Source organism: Mus pahari, chromosome X, assembly GCF_900095145.1.
Source record: "Mus pahari chromosome X, PAHARI_EIJ_v1.1, whole genome shotgun sequence".
Classification (NCBI taxonomy): Eukaryota; Metazoa; Chordata; class Mammalia; order Rodentia; family Muridae; genus Mus; species Mus pahari.
Window position 1 is genome coordinate 75,419,432 of NC_034613.1, and position 23,904 is coordinate 75,443,335.

The 23,904-nt window shown below is 34.2% G+C and overlaps 1 protein-coding gene across 2 annotated transcripts in view; it reads right to left on the reverse strand.

Moving 5' to 3' along the window:
• Window positions 1–23,904, reverse strand: part of Il1rapl1 (interleukin 1 receptor accessory protein like 1) — a 1,306,889-nt gene that overhangs the window by 1,090,062 nt on the left and 192,923 nt on the right. The window contains exon 2 of one of the 2 annotated variants that reach the window (XM_021187610.2): window positions 12,813–12,917. In XM_021187610.2, coding sequence (XP_021043269.1) covers window positions 12,813–12,894 — 82 coding nt within the window. In that variant the 5' untranslated portion in view covers window positions 12,895–12,917. The remainder of the gene's footprint in view (window positions 1–12,812; window positions 12,918–23,904) is intronic. The other variant, XM_029534406.1, reaches the window with a different exon arrangement.

Sequence of the window (23,904 nt, forward strand, 5' to 3'; positions counted from 1 at the left end):
AAAATAATTTATTTAATTGTTTCTAGTTAGTAGTAGTAATCAATTTCATACCTGTCATTTTCTAGTCTTACTTCCATTGTCTCAGTTTAAGACTTTCTTGTTTGGACTATTTTAGAGCCCATTTCATTCTTTCTGGTCCGGATATTCCTGTTAATCGTATGCTTGAATTTCTTCAGTATTTCCCAATTCCTTGCTAACATAATGATAACATTTTTTAATATTATCATACAAAGTCATTTATGGTTTGACCCTCATCTATTTTTACCATGTTTTCTCCTGAGATTCTCATTCCTCTCTTCACCCATGCTTTGCATGAATATCTCTGTACTTCAGCAATATTGAACTTAGTGATAAACCCTATAGTTCTTATATCCAGAGAGAATGATAGAAACAGTAATGACCATAATATATGTCCATGCTGTGATTCCTATGCCCTGTGAATATAATTCCCTGCATTGAAAAGGTGGTTTTTAAGATATGGTTAGGGTTCTGGAAACATGACTCATTAGTTAACTGTGTGTACTGTGATAGAACAGGACCTAAGTTAAGTTCCCTATTCTTATGTCTGCTAGCTCAAAAACATCTGTAACTCCATCTCCTGAAGGATAAAATGCTTTTAGTCTCTGTAGCCCCCTGTGCTTATATGTACACATCCACACAGAGACACACAAACATCCAAATAATTAAAGATAAAAAATTAAAGATATTAATAAGTTAAAGATTTCTTAGATGAGAATAGTCTTAATTAACCTGGTGGATCCATTATAATCACAAGAATCTAAGAGAGAAGATAAGGATACAAAAGCAATAGTCAGAGACAGGTTAAAAGACTGGATTTCACAAAACATGCAGTGTAACTGATTTTCAGTAGCTGGTAATGACTGAAAAATAGGCCTTTTCTTCAGAATATCATGAAGTAATATTATGATGTTGAGACCTGGATTTTAAGAATTTTAAACTCCACAACTGGAAGAGAGTAACTGCATGTTGCTTTAAACCATTAAATTTGTTAGAATTTGCACAGAAATAGGAAATTACATCTGTGAATTTAGTATCTGTTAATCTTTGCAAGATCTTGTATAGCAGAGATGATGTATTGCTCATCTATCCAATCCTTAGATTGTTTAGTCCAATCGCTTTTTTATAATTGTTTTCTACAAAGATGTTTACTGAACATGAAAAGGAAGCAGAAGTGACTCATGTATAGGAAATACTAACGTCTGTAGAATCACCAGTTCAAAGATAGAGTAGATAGAAAGGTTTGTATAATGTGAAAAGTGTGTCTTTACAAAAATAGGTTTTCCATATGCTTCCAAGAAATACAGTAACCATAGTTATAGGGAATTATATAACCAATTTTCAGAATATTATTCATGATTGTGATAGGGTGAAAATGAAGTTATTAAACAAGAAAACAAAGGAAATATATAAAAATAAACAAGTCATTTTATGTGTTTCTTTTATTATATTTCCTATAAGTGTTTGCATGAGGAATAAAAAAGGCAAATCTATATAAACGGATATATAAACACTTTAATCTCATAATATATCCAGAGATAGCTGATGTCAGCCAATGTTATCAGCACTTATTATCAAAGTCTGCAGTAAATGCTCACTAACAGTTGTATACAAAACCAAGTGATGTTTTTTCTTTTCATCTGAAAATTTTTTCCATAAATGAAACCTTAAACAATGTAAAAATAAACACATTCCTATACATTATGTGTTCAATATTTATAAATGGAATCTTTTTAAAGTTTAGATATATAAATATATATTTCAATTACTTCCTCCCTTCCTACTCTTGAAGTAGTCCAGGATGGAGGCAAGATAATATAGGCAACAAGGCAACAATGGCCTCCACCTCAAAGCGATCCTCCTAACTCAGCCTCTAGTGTGGTGACATTACAAGTGTGTACCACTATATCTGACTTTGGGGGACAAAAAGGTCTTGTACACACAGATAAGCACTGGAGCAGCCAGAAAATTTAAACACTCAGCTTAAGTCTTCAATGGAATAAGGTGTGCAGCTGTTCTTCCTGTAATGTCAGTAATGATATAATTTAACACCCTGGTGATCTTTTGCTGTCTGTCTGAAGAGAGAGGTTTTGTCTGTATCTGAAGAATTTACTTAGCTCAGACCCTTCCCCCTTAAAACCTTGAGCATTACCTTTGGGCCATAAAATCAATCCTTATGAGTGATGTCACTTGTGCTTTACAACAACCTAGGTGACTTCTTTGTTGTCTTAGGTCCAGGACAATCCCGACTCTCACAGGCATTATATTTCACCTCAGTCAAGCTCCCTAAACCCTAAATCCTGGGCACTATCTCTGAGCCAACAGTACCCATTCTGGTGAAATAAGCCAATTGTACTTTTTAAAGAATCTCAATGTGAACATCCCTTAAATTGTGTAAGTGGGACTGGGTTAATTGTTATCAGAATACATTTTATCCAAAAATGTTCTGTGCATAAATACTGCTGACAATATTCTGTTGCCCATACCCTAGAAATCCTGGTGCAGCAGCAGTTAAAATAAAATTAGACTGTGTTAAGTTCCACTCTTACCTCACCCTGAACCCTTATCCCTGCCTGCTGTAAAGTCTGCAGTGGAATCACTACAGTTGACTAAAATATTTTTATCCAAGAATTTCTCTTCGGTTTTCCTCTTTGAGATAACAACATGGTTTCTTTAGGAAGGTAATGTTTATAGTTGTGAATACTTCCTTACATTTGGCTTTTCTTTTCTCAAGTGCTCTCATGTTTTACTGAGGACACAGTCTAGTGTATAGCAGGAACATGTAAGCCAGGAATTTCAGCACTGTCCATAAAGATTCTTCATCTTTTCAAATCTAACAATAGCTCTTATTTTTATTAACAAGGAAATAAAGACTATATATTCATCAAAATTTCATACTTGAACCATTAAAACAAAAATTTGTTGTTTTTAGTTCAGAAACAGAAGAAATGTCAAATTCCAAGGCAGCTCAGGCTACACAAGAAGAAATTTGTTGTTTTAAAAAATGTCATGAAATAAATATAGGAAGTAGAATGCTTTGGATGGAAGTGATATTTTAAAAAGACATTTAATACTGTATAATACAAATATACTTGACATAATTTTACATCTGAACAAAGAGGAGGGATACAGATTAGTATGCCTTAAGATGCAATATAGGTTAATTTCAAAAATAAGAACAATAATAAAACCTCAATATCATAAAAGTATTGAACTTTGATGGTTCGTTTAAAACTCTCAGTAAAATGTATATTACACTACAACATAAAATATGGAGTTAACAGGAAGTAATGAAATTGGAGAAAAAACATTTGTAATAAGTTAGAATCAGATTAATTTCTGAGCAATAATTCATGGATAAAGTTTTCCCACATGTATTTGGTTTTGGTATTTTTGTGATTATTGCTGGATTTTTCGATGCCAAAAAACCACAAGATGGCATTGAAGAGTCCATTTACTTTGGAAAATATGCTTAGTAGAAAAACTGAAATAAACCTAGTCACCTTTTCTCTAATATGAAATACATTCCAAGAGAAAATAAGGAGTCCATTAGCATATGGAAAATTTTCTTGACATATATAAATCTTATTTTCTATTACTATTTATATACATTATATTTACAACACACAGGAAGCATGAAGTAATTGCAATGTACTTTTGAGAGAAAAATAAATCTATGTAACAAAATTAAATAGAAAATATAGTGTAGTTAGTAAAATATAGAAAACAACTAATGTGAGAAATATTTAGAGACAAGACTCAGTGAACCTATCTAAAAAGTATCTTTGTATATAGCCATAAAGATATTAAAACTTAGTAATGTTAGCTACTATCTTTCTCTTCAGGCAACACTTCCAGTGCATAGGTATCATAAGTGATCATAAGTCCACCACAGGAAATTGGTCTTAAATAACTTTTTTAAAGACTTAAAACATAATTTATTATTTTGAAATGGCATAGTCACTTTTACATCGAGATACATGAAAACCCACAAGGATAATTTTTGACACAGGGGCTCACTGGGCAACTTTCATTGCTCTGGAACTCACTATTTTGACCAGCTTGTCCTTGAACTCACAGTGATCCACCTTCCCTTCCTCCCCAGTGCTGAGATTAAAGGCCTGTATGTCAAATATGCCTGTAAGACAAAGGAATTTGGCGATGCAACAATGTGCTTTTTTAGTGCAAACCACCATTCATGTTTTCCTTTAACTGAACTTTTTGTTTTAAACTAATACTTTCTGGTTCCTGGTGGTAACACAAGCTGTAAAACAAGTAAAAGAACAACCAGTAATGAACTCAAGTACTGATGTTTGTTCCAAATCCTGTTCATCTCAATGGTGGTTTTGTTGTTGTTTATTCTTATTTTTTTTACCATTTTGTAAACATATAGAATACGTTGCAGAACAAAAGAGACATTGTGTAGCACTCAGTCCATGCTGAAAGTGCTTGTTAAAGTAACAAAACAATCATTATTTGTCTTGATGGTGGTATGGATGGAAATGGCTGCTTTATAAATAAGAAACACAGGATTTGATAGATTCACATATTTGTTCCAGTAAGCAAGACTTAATAGGATCTGGATGGAAAGCCCAGTGCCTTTGTTTCCAACGCTCTAAATTTCATGATATTCGCAAATCAACCTGAATCATTTCTGGAAAAATAAGTGAAGACAGGTGATTTTCATGGACATTATAGATGAAAAATGGAATGCCAGTATTAGTTTTCTGTACAAAACTAACAGGAGAATTAAGTATAGATGTTTCTAATGTGATTCTCTTTGTGTGAACTAAAGGGATTTAATTCAGATTAGTATTACCCTGTTTCAGGTTTATTATATATCATACATATTTCAATTTGGGTAAAAGACATTTTAACTGGAAAGAAATTTTTTTCAGTTATACAATTCACATAAATATTGACAATTTATTAAATTTTACATTTATTTTACCTAAATAGGAAAAAACACTCTATGTTTTAAATCATAACAAACATTTAAAACAAAGTAGCATTTTCATGTAATAATTTTTAAAACAGACATGTTTACAAATGTGCATGAATTTGAGAAGTTCATGAGGCCATAGGAGGAGTTGAAAAGAGACTAGAAAGATGAAAGTGATGCAAATACAGGATCCCTATATGAAATACTCAAAATAATAAACATAAGAAATATACTACCTCAACTGCGTTTCCTCTCTGCCTCCAGCTTCCCTTACATTTTTATTTAGTGATTTATTTTCACTATCTCAGTTAACTCCAAAATTTAATTGGATTTGTAATTTTGAAGATTTCTCCTCTCTTGGTTTCTGGGAATTTTCCTTACTCCTCTTCAATCTTTCTTTTCATTACTTTCTATGACAGGCTGCTCTTTGTCTTACAGCCTCTTCAAGGTCAGTTGATCTTTTTCATTTCCTTTCTGTCTTCTCTTGGCTGCATGCATTTTTTAGATGGTTTTATTCCATCATACTGCACTCGATATGAGGATAAACAAAATCTGCACCTATTGCCTTGACTTTTATATTTTCATGGAATGTGCTTTCTTCTAAAAGGTATGGCAGCTCATAACTGAACATGCCCTTGATCTGGCAATCCATTTGCTAATGTGATAAAGTATTTCAAGATAATCATTATGAATTATCAAAAGTAGATACTAAAACCACTTATGGGAGAAAATCAGAAGAAGGCCATGTAATGGTGTAATGAAATCCACAAAACAAGGTTCAACTAAAGCTTCCAGAATCTAGGAAACCCAATGAAGGATTCACCCATGGAGACTTCAAGCCTTTACAAGTATGGCTGTTGACTTCAGAAGTTTGGTTTACCAAGTTGTGAAACAATTGATTTTGATTGATTTAATTAACAATCTTTGTTATAATTTGTCATAGCAACCACAGGACCTGCAGGTCAATAATTCATCAGCTCAATGTTCCCACCGACGCTGCTCATAATGCTGCAACTAAACTTATTCCATCTCTTTGTCTGAATAAACAGTCCTTCTTCCCTTTGCTATTGGCAACACCATCAATATATCTTCTCAAATTAGTTCATAATCCATGTCAAATATCTACCTGATATTATTAATTCTCCTTCAGAATCATATTTCCTCATTCCCATTGATTCCTTTTTAGGCTCTCAATGCATCTCACTATGATTTTCATCGAGTTCTTTATGAGACATTCATAAATCCTACCTGCCTTGTTAACAGGGAGGATTAGGTGTCTAAAATTATATTGTACTCTGTTGTGGCTTCTTTTCTGTGTAAAGGCAGCTTTCCTGTTGGCCTTTTACAGATGTGTCCAGTCTCATTACATAGACAACAAGTAGCTTCATCTTATTCATATAAAGAAAAGAGCATAGTAAATAGGACATCATTCTATTCCCTAAATTTATTACAGAATGGATTTGAAATAATTAAACACTAAGGTCAAACATTCCCCTATTAGATAAAATTCAAAATCCCTTGTGGAACATGATATGCTGTCACATTATATCCCATTGTGTTCTTTATCTTCTTATTGTTCTCTTTAAATAATTGGTCATTTCTAGTTTCTCTGCTTCAGAGACCTCTAGTATGATTGAGAATCCCAAGCCTCCCATTACAGAACGATTTCCTTTACTACTTTCTTTCTAACATCCTACATCTAACAGATCATCAAGCTCAATGGATTGTGAGTTCAAAAATTTCTGTCTTCTGTCTTCTATCTTCTGTATTCTCATGGCTGTTACTTTGATTCAGAAAGTCATTTTAGTGTCTATTTTTTTGTTTCCCCTCCTTGAAAAGAAAGGATGGATATCTTTTTCAAGATAATGCAAGGGTAAATGTCTGTTTTTAAAAGCATTTTGTGGAATGAAGTTATAAGTTACATATTCATGATTTTAAGGATCATTAGTGTCTGCTTGCTGTTTTCCTCCTTCATAGCCCCTTATCTTCCTCTTCATCTGACATTCCTTTCCTAACCTTCTCATTCCACAAGATTCCCTTTTCTCCACAGGGACCTGAGGGATCTTATGACCCATTCAGCAAAACTATACAATATATTTGTTCCTGTTTCTCCTATTATTCTCTGCCTTCTGCATGGCTACTCTTTCTCTAGTCTCCAATCTAATTTAGTAATGTGTTGTTCAATATGTGCTTGAATTAGTAAATTATTCATTGCGATAAACAAAATAATGTCTGTGGAAATGTGTTTCCATTCTTATCCCTAAAGCCTGTGGCTACAATGTTATAGTACCTAAAGGAGGAGACTTTGGTGCAGTTGATTACATTAAATACTTAATTAATTATTACTGGGATCGTCCTGGATTGTCTCAGAATACCCATAATAATCCATAGTGCTTATAACAGAGAGAACGTGGCAAGAATGTCAGAAGAGCTGTGACAGTGGAGGAACATTTAAAGTGATGTATTTATTAACTTTAAATAGTACATCCCTGAAATCTTTGTTAACTGGAAAGTGCTGTACAGGTTGACTTTTATCTTATCCATCCAAACTGGCCATGAACATACATAATTCCCCACAACTGGCATTTATCTATAGCAATTACATAAAGTCTCATTTACAGAGAAAACTAAGTTGGCATTGATATTCAAAGGTATATCAGATAATAAAACTGAATGGGCTTCTGATTAGGTACCAGGTTCTCTATTTGTTAGACTTATTGTAACTAAAGGCATTATCTCAGATGCACTTATGCTATATCTCATCTCATGCTAGATTTTTAAAAGTAAAAAAAAGTAAGAGATTTTTTCCAATAACTAAGTATTCTACATTTTGAGCTTTCAAAAACAAGGGAAGGCTCAGATATTTGGTTTTACAAACTCTCCCAAATAAGAATAAAGAGAAATGATTCGGATGTGTTGACATACTTGACAAACTGAAGATAAACACATGGTAACATAGTAAAAGGCAGATGCTGAGGGGACTAGGTTGTCTCTTAATCATGTAGAATTGAGTTCATTGACTTACAGAAATGCCCAAGGGAACTGATATACATAAATCATATTGGTATGAGTTAGAAGTACCCCATGTGGCCTTTTCTTTTCTATTCAGTAAAATTACACTTCTTTAGTAGTTTGATGTCTATTAATTAAAGAAACAGAGATCCATAAATAAGCACATGACTTAGAACCTAAACTGTGTCTTTGGTTATTTATCTACTGCTTACTTTTAGAAATTACCTGGACCTAAACTCTGTAGTTTTAATAAACCTCTTGAGGCAAGTCCTCTGCTTGCTGTCAGACAGAATTTCTTCTAAATCATTTCACACAAACAGGTGTCCCTTGGCAGGTCCTAGAATGAAGAGAAGATCAAATTCCTGCACCAATCCTCTTACTGTGTAACAGCTTACTGCTCCAGGGAATTTTTATGTATCATTAATCTTCTCTAGAATAATATGAACTTTTTCATTTATGTAACAAAGCCACTTCTTCCCCTCTCTATGCTCTAATAAGTATGAGTATTTTCCTATACTTAACTTTTCATGTGTCTGTCATCAAGAGCTATTCTCTTTACAAGATGGCAACTTCTGAGCAATATTATCAAAACCAAAATCTCAGCACAAAAACACCAGTATCACTTTAAACCAGTATTAAATCCAGTAAAACTCTGTTACAGGAATATCCAAAAATGCACTTCTTCTTCTTTCTTATAGGTTGTGGACTATTTTCCAAAACTTCAAAAACACTTATGGTATGTAAAAGTTCCTTGTCTTCATATACACCCCTAACATGCACTAAGTGTTGATTAATCCTGAGTTATTATATTTCCTTTTAATACTTCACTAGTCTTAAACAGCATATTATAATAAGCTTTTAAGAAATAAAAAGAAACTCTGTCTCTCTGACTCTCTGACTCTCTGTCTCTGACTCTCTCTGTCTCTCTCTGACTCTTGGTCTGTCTCTCTGACTCCCTCTGTCTGTGTCTCTCAGTCTGTGTCTCTGTCTGTCTCTGTGTCTTTTCTTGTCTGTCTGTGTCTTTCTCTCTGTCTGTGTGGCTCTCTCTGTCTTTCTCTGGGTCTATCTCTATATCTGTCTCTCTCTGTGTCTCTCTGTGTCTCTCTGTCAGTTTCTGTCTGTCTGTCTCCCTCTGTCTCCCTCTCTCTCTGCCTCCTCTCTCTCTCTCTCTCTCTCTCTCTCTCTCTATCTCTCTCTCTCTCTCTCTCTCTCTCTCTCTCTTTCTCTCTCTCCCCCTCTCTCTCCCTCTCAGCAGCTTTGCTGTGTAGCTCCATTGTCCTAGAACTCACTATGCAGACCAGGCTGGTGCTAGGATTAAGTGTCTAGAATCAAACTCACATGCAGTTTTTGTTAAACTATTTCAGTTTTTGTTTGACTATTGTACTTGTAAAACTGTGCTGGTCCTACTTTATTTTCATTGAATGCTAAAAATCACTTGTCACTTACAAGCTCCATTTGTCACTTTCTAGCTGATTCCCTTAATCATTCACTTATTAAGATATTTCCATGACTTGAGGGGATTCAAAAAATAAAAATGACACAAAGTGGGGAGGAAATGAGAGGTAAATCTGGAAGAAGTTGGGAAAGAGGTGAATAAGATGAAAATACATCATGTAAAATTCTCAAAGAAGTAATAAAACTATTAACAAAATACGACTTACTAGAAATATAAAACAAAATGTTATATCAATGAACCCTGTTTGATTTGTTGTTTTCATTTATATATTAGCAAAGAACATGTTTGGGGCATTACATTTCTGAACAAAAATTTATAGTATTTTTATAGTTAAAAAACACTAGGTATGTATGAGAATTGGCATATATTTCACTCACAGACCTCTTGCTAAGCATAACAAAGACTGGTTAAATTAGTTTGACAACTACACAGTAGCAGTATTTTTGACTGACAAACTACACTAAAATAAAAGAAGAAGGAGGCAGAGAGATAGAGAGAGTGAAGAAGATGGGGTGTAAAATTGAGGACAAAGTATCCCAGGAAAGAATTGTAGAGGAGAAGATGAGAGTGGAATAGAGAATTGGGACCTGGAGTATCTCAACTAAATTATACAGTGTACCTTAACATTCCTGTTTGTGTTACTGTATAATTTAGTTGAGATACTAGGAACCTTAAAGCAACCATGTGTATTATATGACTTTGTACAAATATTCAACAACTGACAGACACTCAGATATTTACTTACTAAATTAGTTGTGACACCACACATTTATATTTTTGATTGTCAATGTATGTACAACCTTAGACTATTATGTAAAAGGCCAGATCCAATCCCTATATATCATAGCATGCACATACTAGGAATGATTACTTAAAATGAAACATGAATTTGTATTTTGAATGTTTAAATCCAGAAAGCTGTAATAATATAAGCACCTTATTAGATTTAATTTGCTCCTTAAATAATTGCAATGGGGGTGTAAGTTAAGGTGATAAAAGTACTGCATCTCCATTTGTATAAGAGCTCCTAAAACTTTGCAATTAGATTTGCTAATGAGAAACAAATATTTACTTTTAAATTTTTATAGAATGATCATATGTGTTAATCTGAAGTACACACTACGCACAATTAACATGACATAAAACTGAGCATTGCACTGTGTATTTTAGTCATGTTTTGCATATTTTAAAGATAATACATGTATAATTATTAATTTATCTACAGTCACAGTGAATTCAATATAATATCTAGTAACATACACTTGGAAAGCATTGGAATTTGAATAATCATCAAACTTGTAAAAGATCTATAAAATCACAACAAAATGATAAACAACAAGACTCTTGCTTAATATATAAGATCAAGCTTCAAAAATTGATTCAGATTCTTGGCCTTAGTGCTTATGGTTTTGTCATTTGGATAGGTGTGAAGATTAAGCCCTTCATCTTTTAAGATGAATATGCCAGGGGAACTCCTGTTTTTGATCTATGGAAATCAATAATGATTCTATTCAGTAAGCTACATACCTGTTTCTCTCAAGAAACTGTGGTAACAAACATAGTGAAAATGACTGAAAGCAAGGAAAGTATATGAAAAAATATTGACGCTCAAGTTTTACACTTGCTACCCCAAACATAGCTGAACAGAGTAACGTCCACTGAGTCTTAACATACACATTGGGAAGAAGCAGTCTCAATTTAAATTGTTTCATTTACCCTATTTGTTGTTTTATATAATTATATAAAGGAATATTTGATTTGGGAGGTAAGAAGTAGGTATGTGACAACTTCATTCATTAACAGAAGAGTGAAAATATGAGAATCCCAGTTTAACTTGGGACATCATCTAAATAATAGTCTCCTAACTTAGATTTATATTATTAAAATAAAGTTTACATTTGAGATAATGTAAACTTTTTAAAGTCTAAAAGCTAGAGATATGAATTGTCTAGTTGTACCCCATTTCTTGATCAGCTCTTAGTTTCTCAAATATAGGAAGTTCCACTTTGATTAAAAACAAAGAAATTCTTGCTGCTAAAGAACTAATATAGTATAGACATGTCATCAGTATTCTATGATGAGAAAAGGTCACATTTGCATTTCAATAAATCATAATCTGACATATGCAGAAAGAACTTTAAAAAGCAGTTGTATGTAATGAGATAATAATCAGAAAATTAAGCTTTTAAGATTTAATCAAAAATAATAATAACACCTTGCAGTTTACTTGCATTTAAAAATACCCACAAAATAATAGATGAAATAAAGTGCAAAACTACAAACATTATTTTTCAACAATTTCGACAATCATATCATGCTCCAATGACATCTAAAAGTAACATTACCGAAATGTTGCAGGGTACATTATAGTCTCAGTAAAGCAAACATACACTGAACCTACTACCTACACACATATATTTTTTCCAGTTTCTCTTCAAACTTTTATCTGCAGAAGTGGTTCTTGACAGCTGAACTATTGGTGACTTCCACTACAGGTGGCAGTTTCCACTAGACTATCACTATGAGACATATTCTTCACTATTGCAAATCATAGTTTCACAACTCAGTAACCTTTTGAGACTCACCTCAATCTTTAATTTGTCTCTGGAGACTGCACAGAGAGCACACTATAGCTGGGGCAGCTAAACTCAATTCCTCTAGTCTTCCTAAAAGCTGTACCTTCAAAATGTCTATAACCCCATGCCACGAGGAAAAAAATGGCAATGATAAAGCATATCAATAGCTTACTAGACAGAAATTCACATCAATATGTATTCACTTGAGCATTATATTATTCCCTAGCTCCAATTTTGAATAGACAACTAGAAACTAAGCACGCATAATGACATGCAAATTGTCTGAGTTTCAACACTAATTGAGTCACTTCTGCTTTGCATTACTGTTCTACTCTTTTTTTTTCCTTGTAAAAATATTAGGTGAAACTCTATGTCCTTTTCTTAAATGACACCATTTTTACTGTAAATCCTTCTAAGTGAGTCAGCAAAACAGCCCTTAAAAGAATTCATTATAGACATAGTAGTTAAGGAAATAATAGTATTAAGAAGTAAGCTGAAATAATACACAATAATGTTCCATTAAAAGTGATACTCTATAAGAGAGCATTAAAAATCACACTGTTTAATGGATTATGAATGAAACTTTTGGTGTAGAACTTATTCACATTTCTAATTCATCTCAAAAGTATAAACCACTTTAATTTTCACATACGCACACTTTTATAATTGCCTTTTAATACCCTTCACTATTCTCTGATATACCTATGGTATCTACATAACATAGATTACTCACACTTCTCAGACTCTCAGAAATAACGGGTGTACATGTCACAGTCTGAATAAAATGAGAAAAATAAGCACTTCTTACCAGAACCTCTTTTAGTCACAACCTTCAGACTCTGAGTGAAAGTTGCATATAAGAGAATCAAATGCGGGATAGGAGCTTTCATCTTCCAGTTCTTACAGGCTGTTCCTTAAGAGAAAGATAAGATGAAAACAATAATTTACAAGATTTATTCACATATTATGAGAAATTTTTTTTGTACATCTGTTTCTAGACAGGCAGAGTCAGGCCATATACCATCGACTGACCTTGGGTTTCCTATTGAACAGGGTGACATTGCACTTATGACATTTTCCCAGCTTCAGCCTTCTAAAAGGGTGCAAGTATGAACCAATGAACCTGTCTCTTGTGCACATTTTATTGTGTATATTCGAAGCAATGTATTACTTTGTTCCTCCTTCTAGGTGGGAGTGAAGCATTCTCACTTAAACCTTCCTTCTTTTTATTTTATTTTATGGTATGTCTCTCAAGATTTGAGATTTAACAACTTTTAAAAAGAGCCTGAAGAACATGCTTCAGAAAAAGTTTAAGGATGTGGCTATATTGATGGATGAAAGGCACATTGTCAAAGAAAGTTACAAAAATATATGTCATCATCTACTATAAATATCTCTTCAGGATACTAAGAAGTATATTGACATAACTTTTGGATATCTAAAAAGCAAGATATTTCATTTTATGTGACCTAGATATACATTTTCTTCTCTAAAATATATTTTTAAATTTTATACAAAGAAATTGGAGATGTTGCATATATTTAAGATATGTGATATGATGTTTTGATAAGCATTTTACAGTATGAAATGGTTTCCACAATAAAGTAAGTTAACACATTTATCTTATGAAATAGTTGCCTTTTATGCCTGATGGATCAAGTTTGTAAAATGTACTGGCAGCAAATTTGAATTACATAGCAAAGTATTATTTAGTAGACTCTCCTTGGTGTATATCAGACATCGAATTAATTTATTCACTGGGGCAAGTTTGTGCTCTTGCAACAACATCTACTGCTCTTGCAACAACATCTACTCATTTCTCTAAGAAGTCCTTGGCAAATACCACTCTGGTTTTCTTTTGTATTATAAGATGAATATAGAAGAGTTGAACACTATGGGACTGAATTTGCGAAGTAGCAAGTCAGAACACAGTTCAGATATACTGTAGGCCTATGACAGCACAAGTTTCTTCGCAAGATATTTGATGACTGCTCATAGCCAGCTATCACTTTGAGTTTATTACACATGAGAAAGCTGAACTGCAGTTTGACAGATACATTTTTGCTCTCCCACAGCCTCAGATATATCTGAATATTTTTAAATGATTAATTCATTCACATTAATGAAAGCCTATTAAAATATATTCCACCTTATAAGTCAAAATCCATGCACTTGACACATCATCATCATTACAGTCTCAAAATCAGAAAATTATATAAAAATAGCATTCAGAATAAGCTATTTTAACTTTAGTACACATTTAAATGCTGATAGTTTCTTTTTAAAAGCAAGGACCTAGAGTTATCACAAAGATATACATGAAGCTTTTCCAAAGAGCCAATTCATCAGGCACATCTAAATAAATGCCACATTGCATTGCAAGGTTGACTCATGCATTCCTAGAATCCAAAGCCTATTTCTCAGACACTGCATTAACTAGAACTGTAGAAATATTTAAAGTTGGCATCTTCAGCCTTCAGGTTAGCAGCAAGAATCAGTTCCTTTCTCAGTGGGAGTTTAATCAGTGCTGCCCAAGAAACTCCAGGATCCAACTATAAACTGCAATCCCTTCCAGCTTAACTATCATGTTTCTTGACTGTTGTTCAAAATACCATTTCCTTACCCGTTTCATTTCTATAAGACACAAGCAATTCTATTTCTGAAATACAAGTTGGTTTTGAAAGCATTGATTTTGCAACATCAAGATCCTTAATTGAATCTCTTGAAACTGTGTATTAGGAAAAATAGATTTATATAGGTTTCATGGTCTTAATGCTGTAGTCAATCTATAACAATCTTTAGAATATCTTATAGAAATTTTATTGTATCTTAAACTGAAAGATAAATTAAATATGTCCAACTGTAGATATACAGGACTTGCTGTGCTGTCAGCAAATTTAAGATTGTTACCTAGAAAGAGCAATGACAATATATCTAATAGTTCCCTTTATCAGCAGACAATAAGTTCCAAGCCCATCACATTTGATCCTTAAAAGCACAGATAGCACAAAGACCTATGAATACTATGTTTTCCTATTATGCATACCCACATTTGATTTCAACTTAAAAATGAGATATAGCAAGAAGTTAATAAAAATCATAAAATCTGCTATAACAACTTTTATAATTTCTAGATCTCAGTACTTTGTTCAACTGTACTCACACCAGTTGTGATGATTAGATAAACAAATGGTGAGATAAATTAATTGAATGGTACAAACCTTTTGGCATGGAATTGGGCTACTACAGAAGGATTACTTGCCTTTAAATACTATGATTCCACTACAATCTATTTACTGACAGTGATGGCTATAAAATGACTAAATGGAAAAGGGCACATACAACATGGGCACAATGCACGAAGGGAGTATGTTCATTCCAGGTGAGGAAGAACAAGACAGCATGAGATGTCATCAACCATTCAGAATAGTATAAGATATAGAACTTATAAATTGCTGATGTGTGAAATGTTAAGAGTTTATAGTTTTAAAGCACAGATGACTGTAAAGTATTTTAACTATAAACACTCAAATCATAAAAACGGTATTACTATATGAACATTTACTGAAATTCTTATTTATTTTCTTATTGTTACACTGAAGCTCATACTTCGAGTCTTCTAGTTCCTTCCTGTTGCTGTGATAAAAAATAAATAAATAAAACCACTAGAAGTAATGAGAGAATAAAAGCGATGAACTTCATGTATATTTCCTAGTCACAATCTGTCATTGAGTGAAGACAAGGTAGGAACTAACTAAAGTGTGTGTGTGTGTGTGTGTGTGTGTGTGTGTGTGTGTGTATGTGTGTGTATGCTCCCACTATCATCTGCCCAAGGAATGTTGCTGAGCACAGTGGGTTGTATCTTTTATATCAATTAATACAAAAGAAAATCGCTCATATACCTGTCAATAAACAAGCTTTATATAGGCAATTCCTTAAATATGGCTTCTTTTAGATAGTGTTAGGATATGTCAAATTAATAATCAATGCTAACGCTGGGTGTGGTGGCACACGCCTTTAATCCCAGCCCTCAGGAGGCAGAGGTAGGTGGATTTCTGAGTTCTAGGCCAGCCTGGTCAACAAAGTGAGTTCCAGGACAGCCAGGGCTATACAGAAAAACCCTGTCTCGAAAAACCAAAATAATAATAATAATAATAATAATAATAATAATAATAATAATAATAATAATAATCAAGGCTAACTAGGACAATCTTCTCTTTGTCAGTGTGACAGACAAATATGTGACTATTAAATAATAACTTTTTTAGCCCCAAGATCTTATGTAAATACAATATAAAACATAGTCCAACTCTGAATGTATCACACTTTTTTAAAAATGCCAATGCTTTAAAAAGTTAATGACTTTAAAAGTTCAATGTCTCCCAACAGTGACATCCTATAAAACTCGAAATCAAATAGTATATTCGTTCTTATTCCAAAATTGGACATAAAGCAATCATACTTACTCACAAAAAAAAAAGAGTTGAGAATTGTAGCTCAATATTAGTCATTAGGAATTCAGTCATGATCTTATGGGTTCCAAAGGGCTTGAGCAACCAGACACTTCAGCTCTGCCATCCACATCACACCACAAGTTTCAGAGGCTCTGGTTGGCTCCATCCCATATCTGTTGCTGTTAATGTTAGCATCTCAAGTTCCTGGCATCTCCAAGATTCCAAGATTCTGGTATATCTACAAAAACTGAGGGAGACTACCTACATAAAAGGCATATCTTCAGGGACTTCTACACTGCAATAATATGCCAAGCCTCACCTTCTTTTCATGACCCCTTTCATCCTGCAATTCTCATACCTTCAAAACCAAATACATGTGAATGATTTTGAAGTTGCCAAGCTTGACTTCCAACTTAAAAATGTGTACTTAGCTTCCTAAGTACTTATGATTAAAGCTTTTGCATGCCTAATCTGAGAAAACACTTTCTTATTCACAAAAAATTTCTCCTCAATGTTGTTGGTAACTTATTAATCAGAGCTCATTCTTCAGTTCCAGCATGACAAACTCACATGAATTCTTAGTCAAAGTATCACATAAATAGCCCCTAGTCCAGTTTGTAATTAAGTCCTTACTCCCTTATGAAAACTCACAAGCCAGGCCTCCACATGCTACATTATCTTCCAAGATCTCACAACAGCTCATTAACCTCTGCAGTCAACAGGTTTTCCACCACAAAGTTAAAATGTCTTCTATAATCCTGTAATAAATAGTCTAAAAGCAAATCAAAAAAAAAAAAAAAAAGAGCTTCATGGACAGATTTATCAAGGCAACATCTACATTCATAATACAATTTTCTGTGCTAGTTTTATTTCTGTTGAAGTGATAAAAATACTATTAGTGATTTATGGGAGAGAAAACAATGGATTTTGTTTGGTTTGGTTTATATTTCCACACTACAATCATTCACTGAGGAAAGTTGAGTCTGAACTCAAGGTAGGAACCATGGAAATGCTTGTTGTTTCACTCTCTGAATCACTGCAAATTTCATACTTAGGCAGCTTTATGAAATACATCCCAGATATGTCTGCCTGATCATAGGGTTATCCATCCTTTATTAATAATGGAGACAATCCTTTATAGACACCCCCCCCCCGAAAACCTGACCTATCCAAATCCTCAATGGAGGCTTCTCCTCCTAGATGACCCTTTTATATGCTACATTGACAATTCAGGTTAATCATGACAATGAGAGCCTTAGTCATGATTTCTATTCCTGCACAAAACATCATGACAAAGAAGCAAGTTGGGGAGGAAAGGGTTTATTTAGCTTACACTTCCACATTGCTGTTCATCACCAAAGGAAGTCAGGACTGGAACTCAAGCAGGTCAGGAAGCAGGAGCTGATGCAGAGGCCAAGGAGGGATGTTACTTATTGTCTTGCTTTCCCTGGTGTGCTCAATGGGCCCTCCCACTCTTGATCACTAATTAAGAAAATGCTTTACAGCTGGATATCCTGGATGCATTTCCTCAAGGGAGGCTCCTTTCTCTGTGATGACTCAAGATTGTATCAAGTTGACAAAACAAGCCAGGGCAATGATTGAACCAATTTTAGATCCTTCAGATTCTGGATGAATATATCTTAGTCACCTCTTCTCTGATAAGAATATTGTTCATCCCTGGTACTAAACTACCAATCAAAGAAAACACATGGTGGGACTTGTGTCTCTAGCTGCATACATAACAGAGGATGGCATAGTCAATGGGAGGCAAGGCCCTTGGTCTTAAGAAGATTCTATGCCCCAGCATAGGGGAATGCCAGGGCCAGGAAGCAGGAGTGGGTGGGTTGGGGAGCAGGGGGATAGGGGAGGAGGTATTTTTGGAGTGGAAACTAGGAAAGTGGATAGCATTTGAAATGTAAATAAAGAAAATATCTAATTAAAAAAAACCAAAGGAATAAAGAATATTGTTCATTTCTTGGGTTCCTTTATACCAAGTCAGCTTTGGGTTTTATAACATATCCTCTCTTTAATTAATGTCCACATTTGAAAATTACCTATATGAAAAGCAAATACCTCACAGTGTTCTAACACATCTTAACAATGGGTGAGAAACAACTCAATGAATGAAAAATGTTGTTTATATTGCAGATGATTGGGAGTAGTAGCGTAGAAAGACTATTATTCACACATTCTTCCATTCAAATTTTCTGAATACATCAAATAGTTTTTGTTAAGGCCTACATAAAACATCAAGGCCAAGATCAAATGTTAAGGCCTTAGGTAACTACCACCTGTCTAGCCTTTCATTTCTTGTTGTTACTAATATTATAAAGAAACTTTCTCATATGTTTCTGATGTTACAAGGAAAGTTTCTCAGGACCAAGTAAATTGCATAGTCTGTTATTTTCTGTGCCCTTGGAAACCAATTGTGATAGAAGTTAACTGCTTTGTATCATTACCCATAATAAAATTGGTTCCAAACTAATCACCCAGCAGCACTTCCTGCACCTGTGTATAAGCTTTTATCGTATTTGCTTTTATAAGCTGCTCTTGGGATAGACCCCCAACATGAGAGATACTTGCACCAATGTAAGAAACTATTTGAAATAAGACATCCATTTTGAGTCGGGCTCAAGTAAAGTTTAAGTTCCCAATAACCTTCCTAGAAACTGACATCCTACTTGACAGAAAGAGTCGTATACATGGGTAACTGACATCCTGCTTGGCAGGTTTAGATATGAATGTAATACAAGTTTCATCCTGTTAGCTAAGTTAATACATGAATGTTAGAAAAGGCAAGTCCCCTGTCACAGTTTAATACTCCAACCAATAGGATCAGGATAATTGTACAACCAAGATATGTTCCCAAGGAAGTCCCCTATCATGATAAACACATAGTAAGCATAAACTACATAGAAGATACTGTTCCAAGGACAGTAGAAGACTGTTCAATAAATAAGGCAATGAAGGACACAAATTCTTACCTACTTAATTAAGTCCTGTTGCCATATGGCGTGTATGATATGCTGAGCAAATAGAGGGTTAACCTATTAATTTCACTTCAAATTTTGTGTGGTAAGGCAATACAAAAATGCTTTCAAAGTATAAAAATTTCATGCAGGATGTAAAGACTAGACAAACTGGGGGTGTTTAAGGAGGCTAAATTTGGTAATAAGTTGTAGTAGCAACCATGAGAAACTTCTATAAAATGGATTTAGTGAAAGTTAATAATGATTAAAGAAACTGACAGGATCGAAAGTAACCTAGGATATAAGCCCCTGGCCATGGCTATGTGATGTTACATATAAGTTAAAATAAATGAGATATGTAAATAATAGAAAATGTGAATGGTGTTACTCTGTGAGCTTAGTTTCTTAACTAAACTAAATAAAATAAGGAAAAGAGAGATGTAGCATTCATTGTTCTTTGCCTCTTGACTAGTACAATTTAGCCAGCTGCTTCCAAGTCCTATTGCCATGTTTCTCTTCTTAACACACCCTCTAATTATGAGCCAAAATTCAACCTTCTTTCCTAAGGTTGCTTATCTAAGATACTAAGTTCATGCAATGATAAACTTAACTAATAAAAGTGGAAATCTTCACTGAGGATTTATGCTTTGGACTATAATAAGAGGATTTAAAATATCAGTCTGAAGTATGAATATCAAGATATGCTAGGGAAGAACTTGGTTTTCTTTTCTATATTTTTCAAGATACTGTCTTAGAAAAAATCTGAATTATTTGAATTATTTTCTAAAACATAGGTTGAGGTCAAAGGAAAGATTGTTTTTTCAAGTAGGCACAAAAAAGAGGGATAGAGCCAGCTTTAAGAGAGTGACAGTTAATAGAGAATAAATATAATATGATGATGCAAATGATGTATGTTTTGATATCATATATCTGCATATTGACAAATTTCTAGGAAATATTTTACACAATAGCAGAAGAAATGCTATAAAAGTACATTTGCACTATAATGAAATAAATATCCTAAGGAATATCCTGATAAATTTTTATGTATTTAATTAAACATATTTTCCAAAGGTTTGATGATGAAAGATACCAACATTGTAATCACAACTGCTCTTAAGTATGTAAACTAGGGCAAAAAGAGTAAAGAATAAGAACAGGAAGAATTTTATACTTTCCATACAGGAGCCTACCAATATTTATGATACAGGCAAAAATAAATCAAGGGAGAGTAAGGATGAATCTAGAAGGGTATGAGATAATCAAGGCAGTAAAAATTAATGACATCATTAGGAGAATGCATATAATTTGAGAACTGAAAAAGCATAAGGAACTTCAGAGTTAAAAGTGTCCTTGTCATAATGCCTAGGCATTTTATTTGACTCATTAGGGCATGATTAGAAAATGTTAGGTGAAATTAAGTTTTAGTTGTCTGTGCACTAGGAGGAGAAATATGAACAGTATATCTAAAAGTAGAGAAGTTGAAGTTTGTAATTTACTATGAAGAAGATCAAGATATCCATATAAAGTGAGGCAGAGTCTGAACAAAGGCAGAGGAAGCTAGGGAAATTAGAAAGCAATTGGAAAGTTGTCCATGTCAGAGACCTGGAATAAATATTTTTTTTTCAATTTTTTATTAGATTTTTCTTCCTTCACATTTCAAATGCTATCCTAGAGACACGAGCTCTGGGGGTACTGGTTAGTTCCTATTGTTGTTCCACCTATAGGGTTGCAGACCCCTTCAGCTCCTTGGATGCTTTCTCTAGTTCCTCCATTGGGGGCCCTGTGTTCCATCCAATAGCTGACTGTGAGCATCCACTTCTGTGTTTGCCAGGCACTGGCATAGCCTTGCAAGAGACAGCTATTTCAGGGTCCTTTCAGCAAAATCTTGCTGGCATGTGCATTAGTATCTGCGTTTGGTTGCTGATTACAAACAGGAAAGTACAAGAGATTAATATAATGCTATTTTAACAATAAAATGGAAAGAAGTTGCATTCTATTGTTTTTATCCATATCAAGAAAAGACATTTAATAATGAGGAAGAACTGGATTAAGATCTAACTTTAGCTTTACATTAGGATAAGCAAACTATGTCATAGTTGAAGCTTTCTCTTTTAGAGGGCACTGGCATAAGTACAGCCAATGAGTATTTCACCCTTTCCATGTTTTATCACCATACTGAGCTACAAGCACCTACTTCAGTTTCTGGTAAGGATTAAACAAAATGGTTGTCTTTCAAATGACTGTTTAATAGTGGCACTTAACTGTAGACATTTTTAAATGATACCTCTTCCTGTGCTTCCTTCTAGTGTAGTAATTAGCTATGCTAAAAGTGATCCACTATATTTGATTTAATCCTTAACATTTTGACATTACTATACTCAAGATTAAAGTAACCACTTTTTCAGTCTCATAAGAAAATTAAGTATCCATTTGTGCATGACACAGATAAAGTATTTTCCAAGGACTCAATTTACATAAAACAGTGCATGATAAAGTTGTGAGCTTAACTTCCTATGGAGAGGAAAAATAGACACTCTTCCAGACTCTCCAGTTGCAAGATACTAAAAGGCATAATATTTAAAATTACTCTTGCAAAAATGCCATTTCTAACAGGAAACGTTGCCAAGTATTTTGAGAAATATTAAACACACATGCATATTTATGTACAAATAAAATGATAACAGTTATGTACTCCATCCCTAAGTAAGGAGCTTTTAGCAATTGATAATTTCTGGGAAGCAGAGTCTCAAAATTCTTTAAGATTGTAGTCACTGGTAAGACAACCATGCTCCAGCACAAGGCCACACATCCAAGAATATTCAGACAGCACTGAGGGATGGGCAAAGAGGGACACAGTTTAGTGAGTGTGGGGGAATGGCATATGAGAGAAGTTGGAGAAAAGATTGTATGTGATAAAATAATATTTATGAAATTCTCGAAGAACTAAATTTGTTATGAAGAAAAAGGACAGGTGAGATAGTTCAGTTGGTAAAGGTGGTTGCCAGAAAACCTGATGTCATTAATGGTATCTGTTGGTATTCTGTCTGGACTCACCCCTACAGTTACCTGGCAATAGCCAGGTATGCGTCTCCCCACAGTTACCTGGCCACAATCAGGTAGGCCTGGCCCATTATAAAAGGGGCTGCTAGGAAGAGAAAAATGTCAGATGGGCGTCTAGATGGGACTATATTCTGGAATCTATGCCTCATACCCATATTCAGTGGTTTATTAGTTTTGAGGAAGATAAAAGGGGCTGCTTGCCCCCTCCTCCTACTCACTTACTCTTGACTCTCTCTCTTGCCTTTTGCCCCCTTGCTCCCCTCTCTCCCCATTCCTTTCTCCCCTCTCTCCATGTGGTCATGGCCAGCTTCTAATTCTCTACTCTCTCTTTCTCTCAGCCTTTCTCTGCCTCTACTACTCTCTTAACTCCCCTCCCAATGCCGTGAATAAACTCTATTCTATACTATGCCATCTTGTGGCTTTTCCCTCAGGGAGAAGGGATGAATTGACATGGGCCCTCCAAGGCAACTCCTTCCCCCACACCCCCATAGAACATAATCTTATAACTATCTTTTTATAATCAGAACACTATCCCTGGGAGGAGACAACCAACTCTTGCCTGAGGTTCCATGAACTGTATGCATGCACTGTGTCACAAGCATGGGCAGATGAAAAAATAACTAAGATGTTTAAACAAAAAAAAAACTTTTTTAAAGCCATAAGAAAGTACATTCCTGCAATGACTACATGAATCTAGGAAAGGATTCAAGGTACCAGATGAGAAAAGATGCTAAACCATCTTTTCAGCCCCTATATTTTTAATTTTCAACAGTATTACACTTGTATGTAATGCACTGTGATCATATTCTCACATTCACTCTTCATTCCGCTCTGTCATCTGCTTCACAAACCCACATATTCCTTTCTATTTCTCAAGTAGGACCCTCCTACACACTCTCTGTCCATCATTTCCTTTATTTCTTTCAGGCTCATTGTAGCCTTTTGTTGTTGTTGTTGTTGTTTGGGTGTTTGTTTATATGAGGTGTTGAAGATAGAACCTAGAATTTTGTGTGTGATAGGCAAGAACTCTGCCAGATAATATACATCTGCAGCCCCTGCTTCCCAACTGTCAAAGATTACATGCATTGGTTTCTGTGTTTCTTTGTATGTGTGTTTGTGTGTGTGTGTCCCACTTTAAATTTTTCTTAGAAAAAATTTCTGGGAATCAAGTTGTCTCAATTTTTATAAGAGTAAGAAGATGATTTATTTAATCATAATTGGGTATATCAAAACATTCATTTTAAATGTAAATCGTCTTGATAAATCATATTGCATACGCATAATGTTTTTGTACACTGTGCAAACTTTACCCTTGTGTTATTCAAATGCTGATTTCTCTGCCCTCGTATCTTATTTAAATCCAGGCACAGCATTTTAATATGTATACCAAGAATCTCCTGTCTCAAGTTTGTGT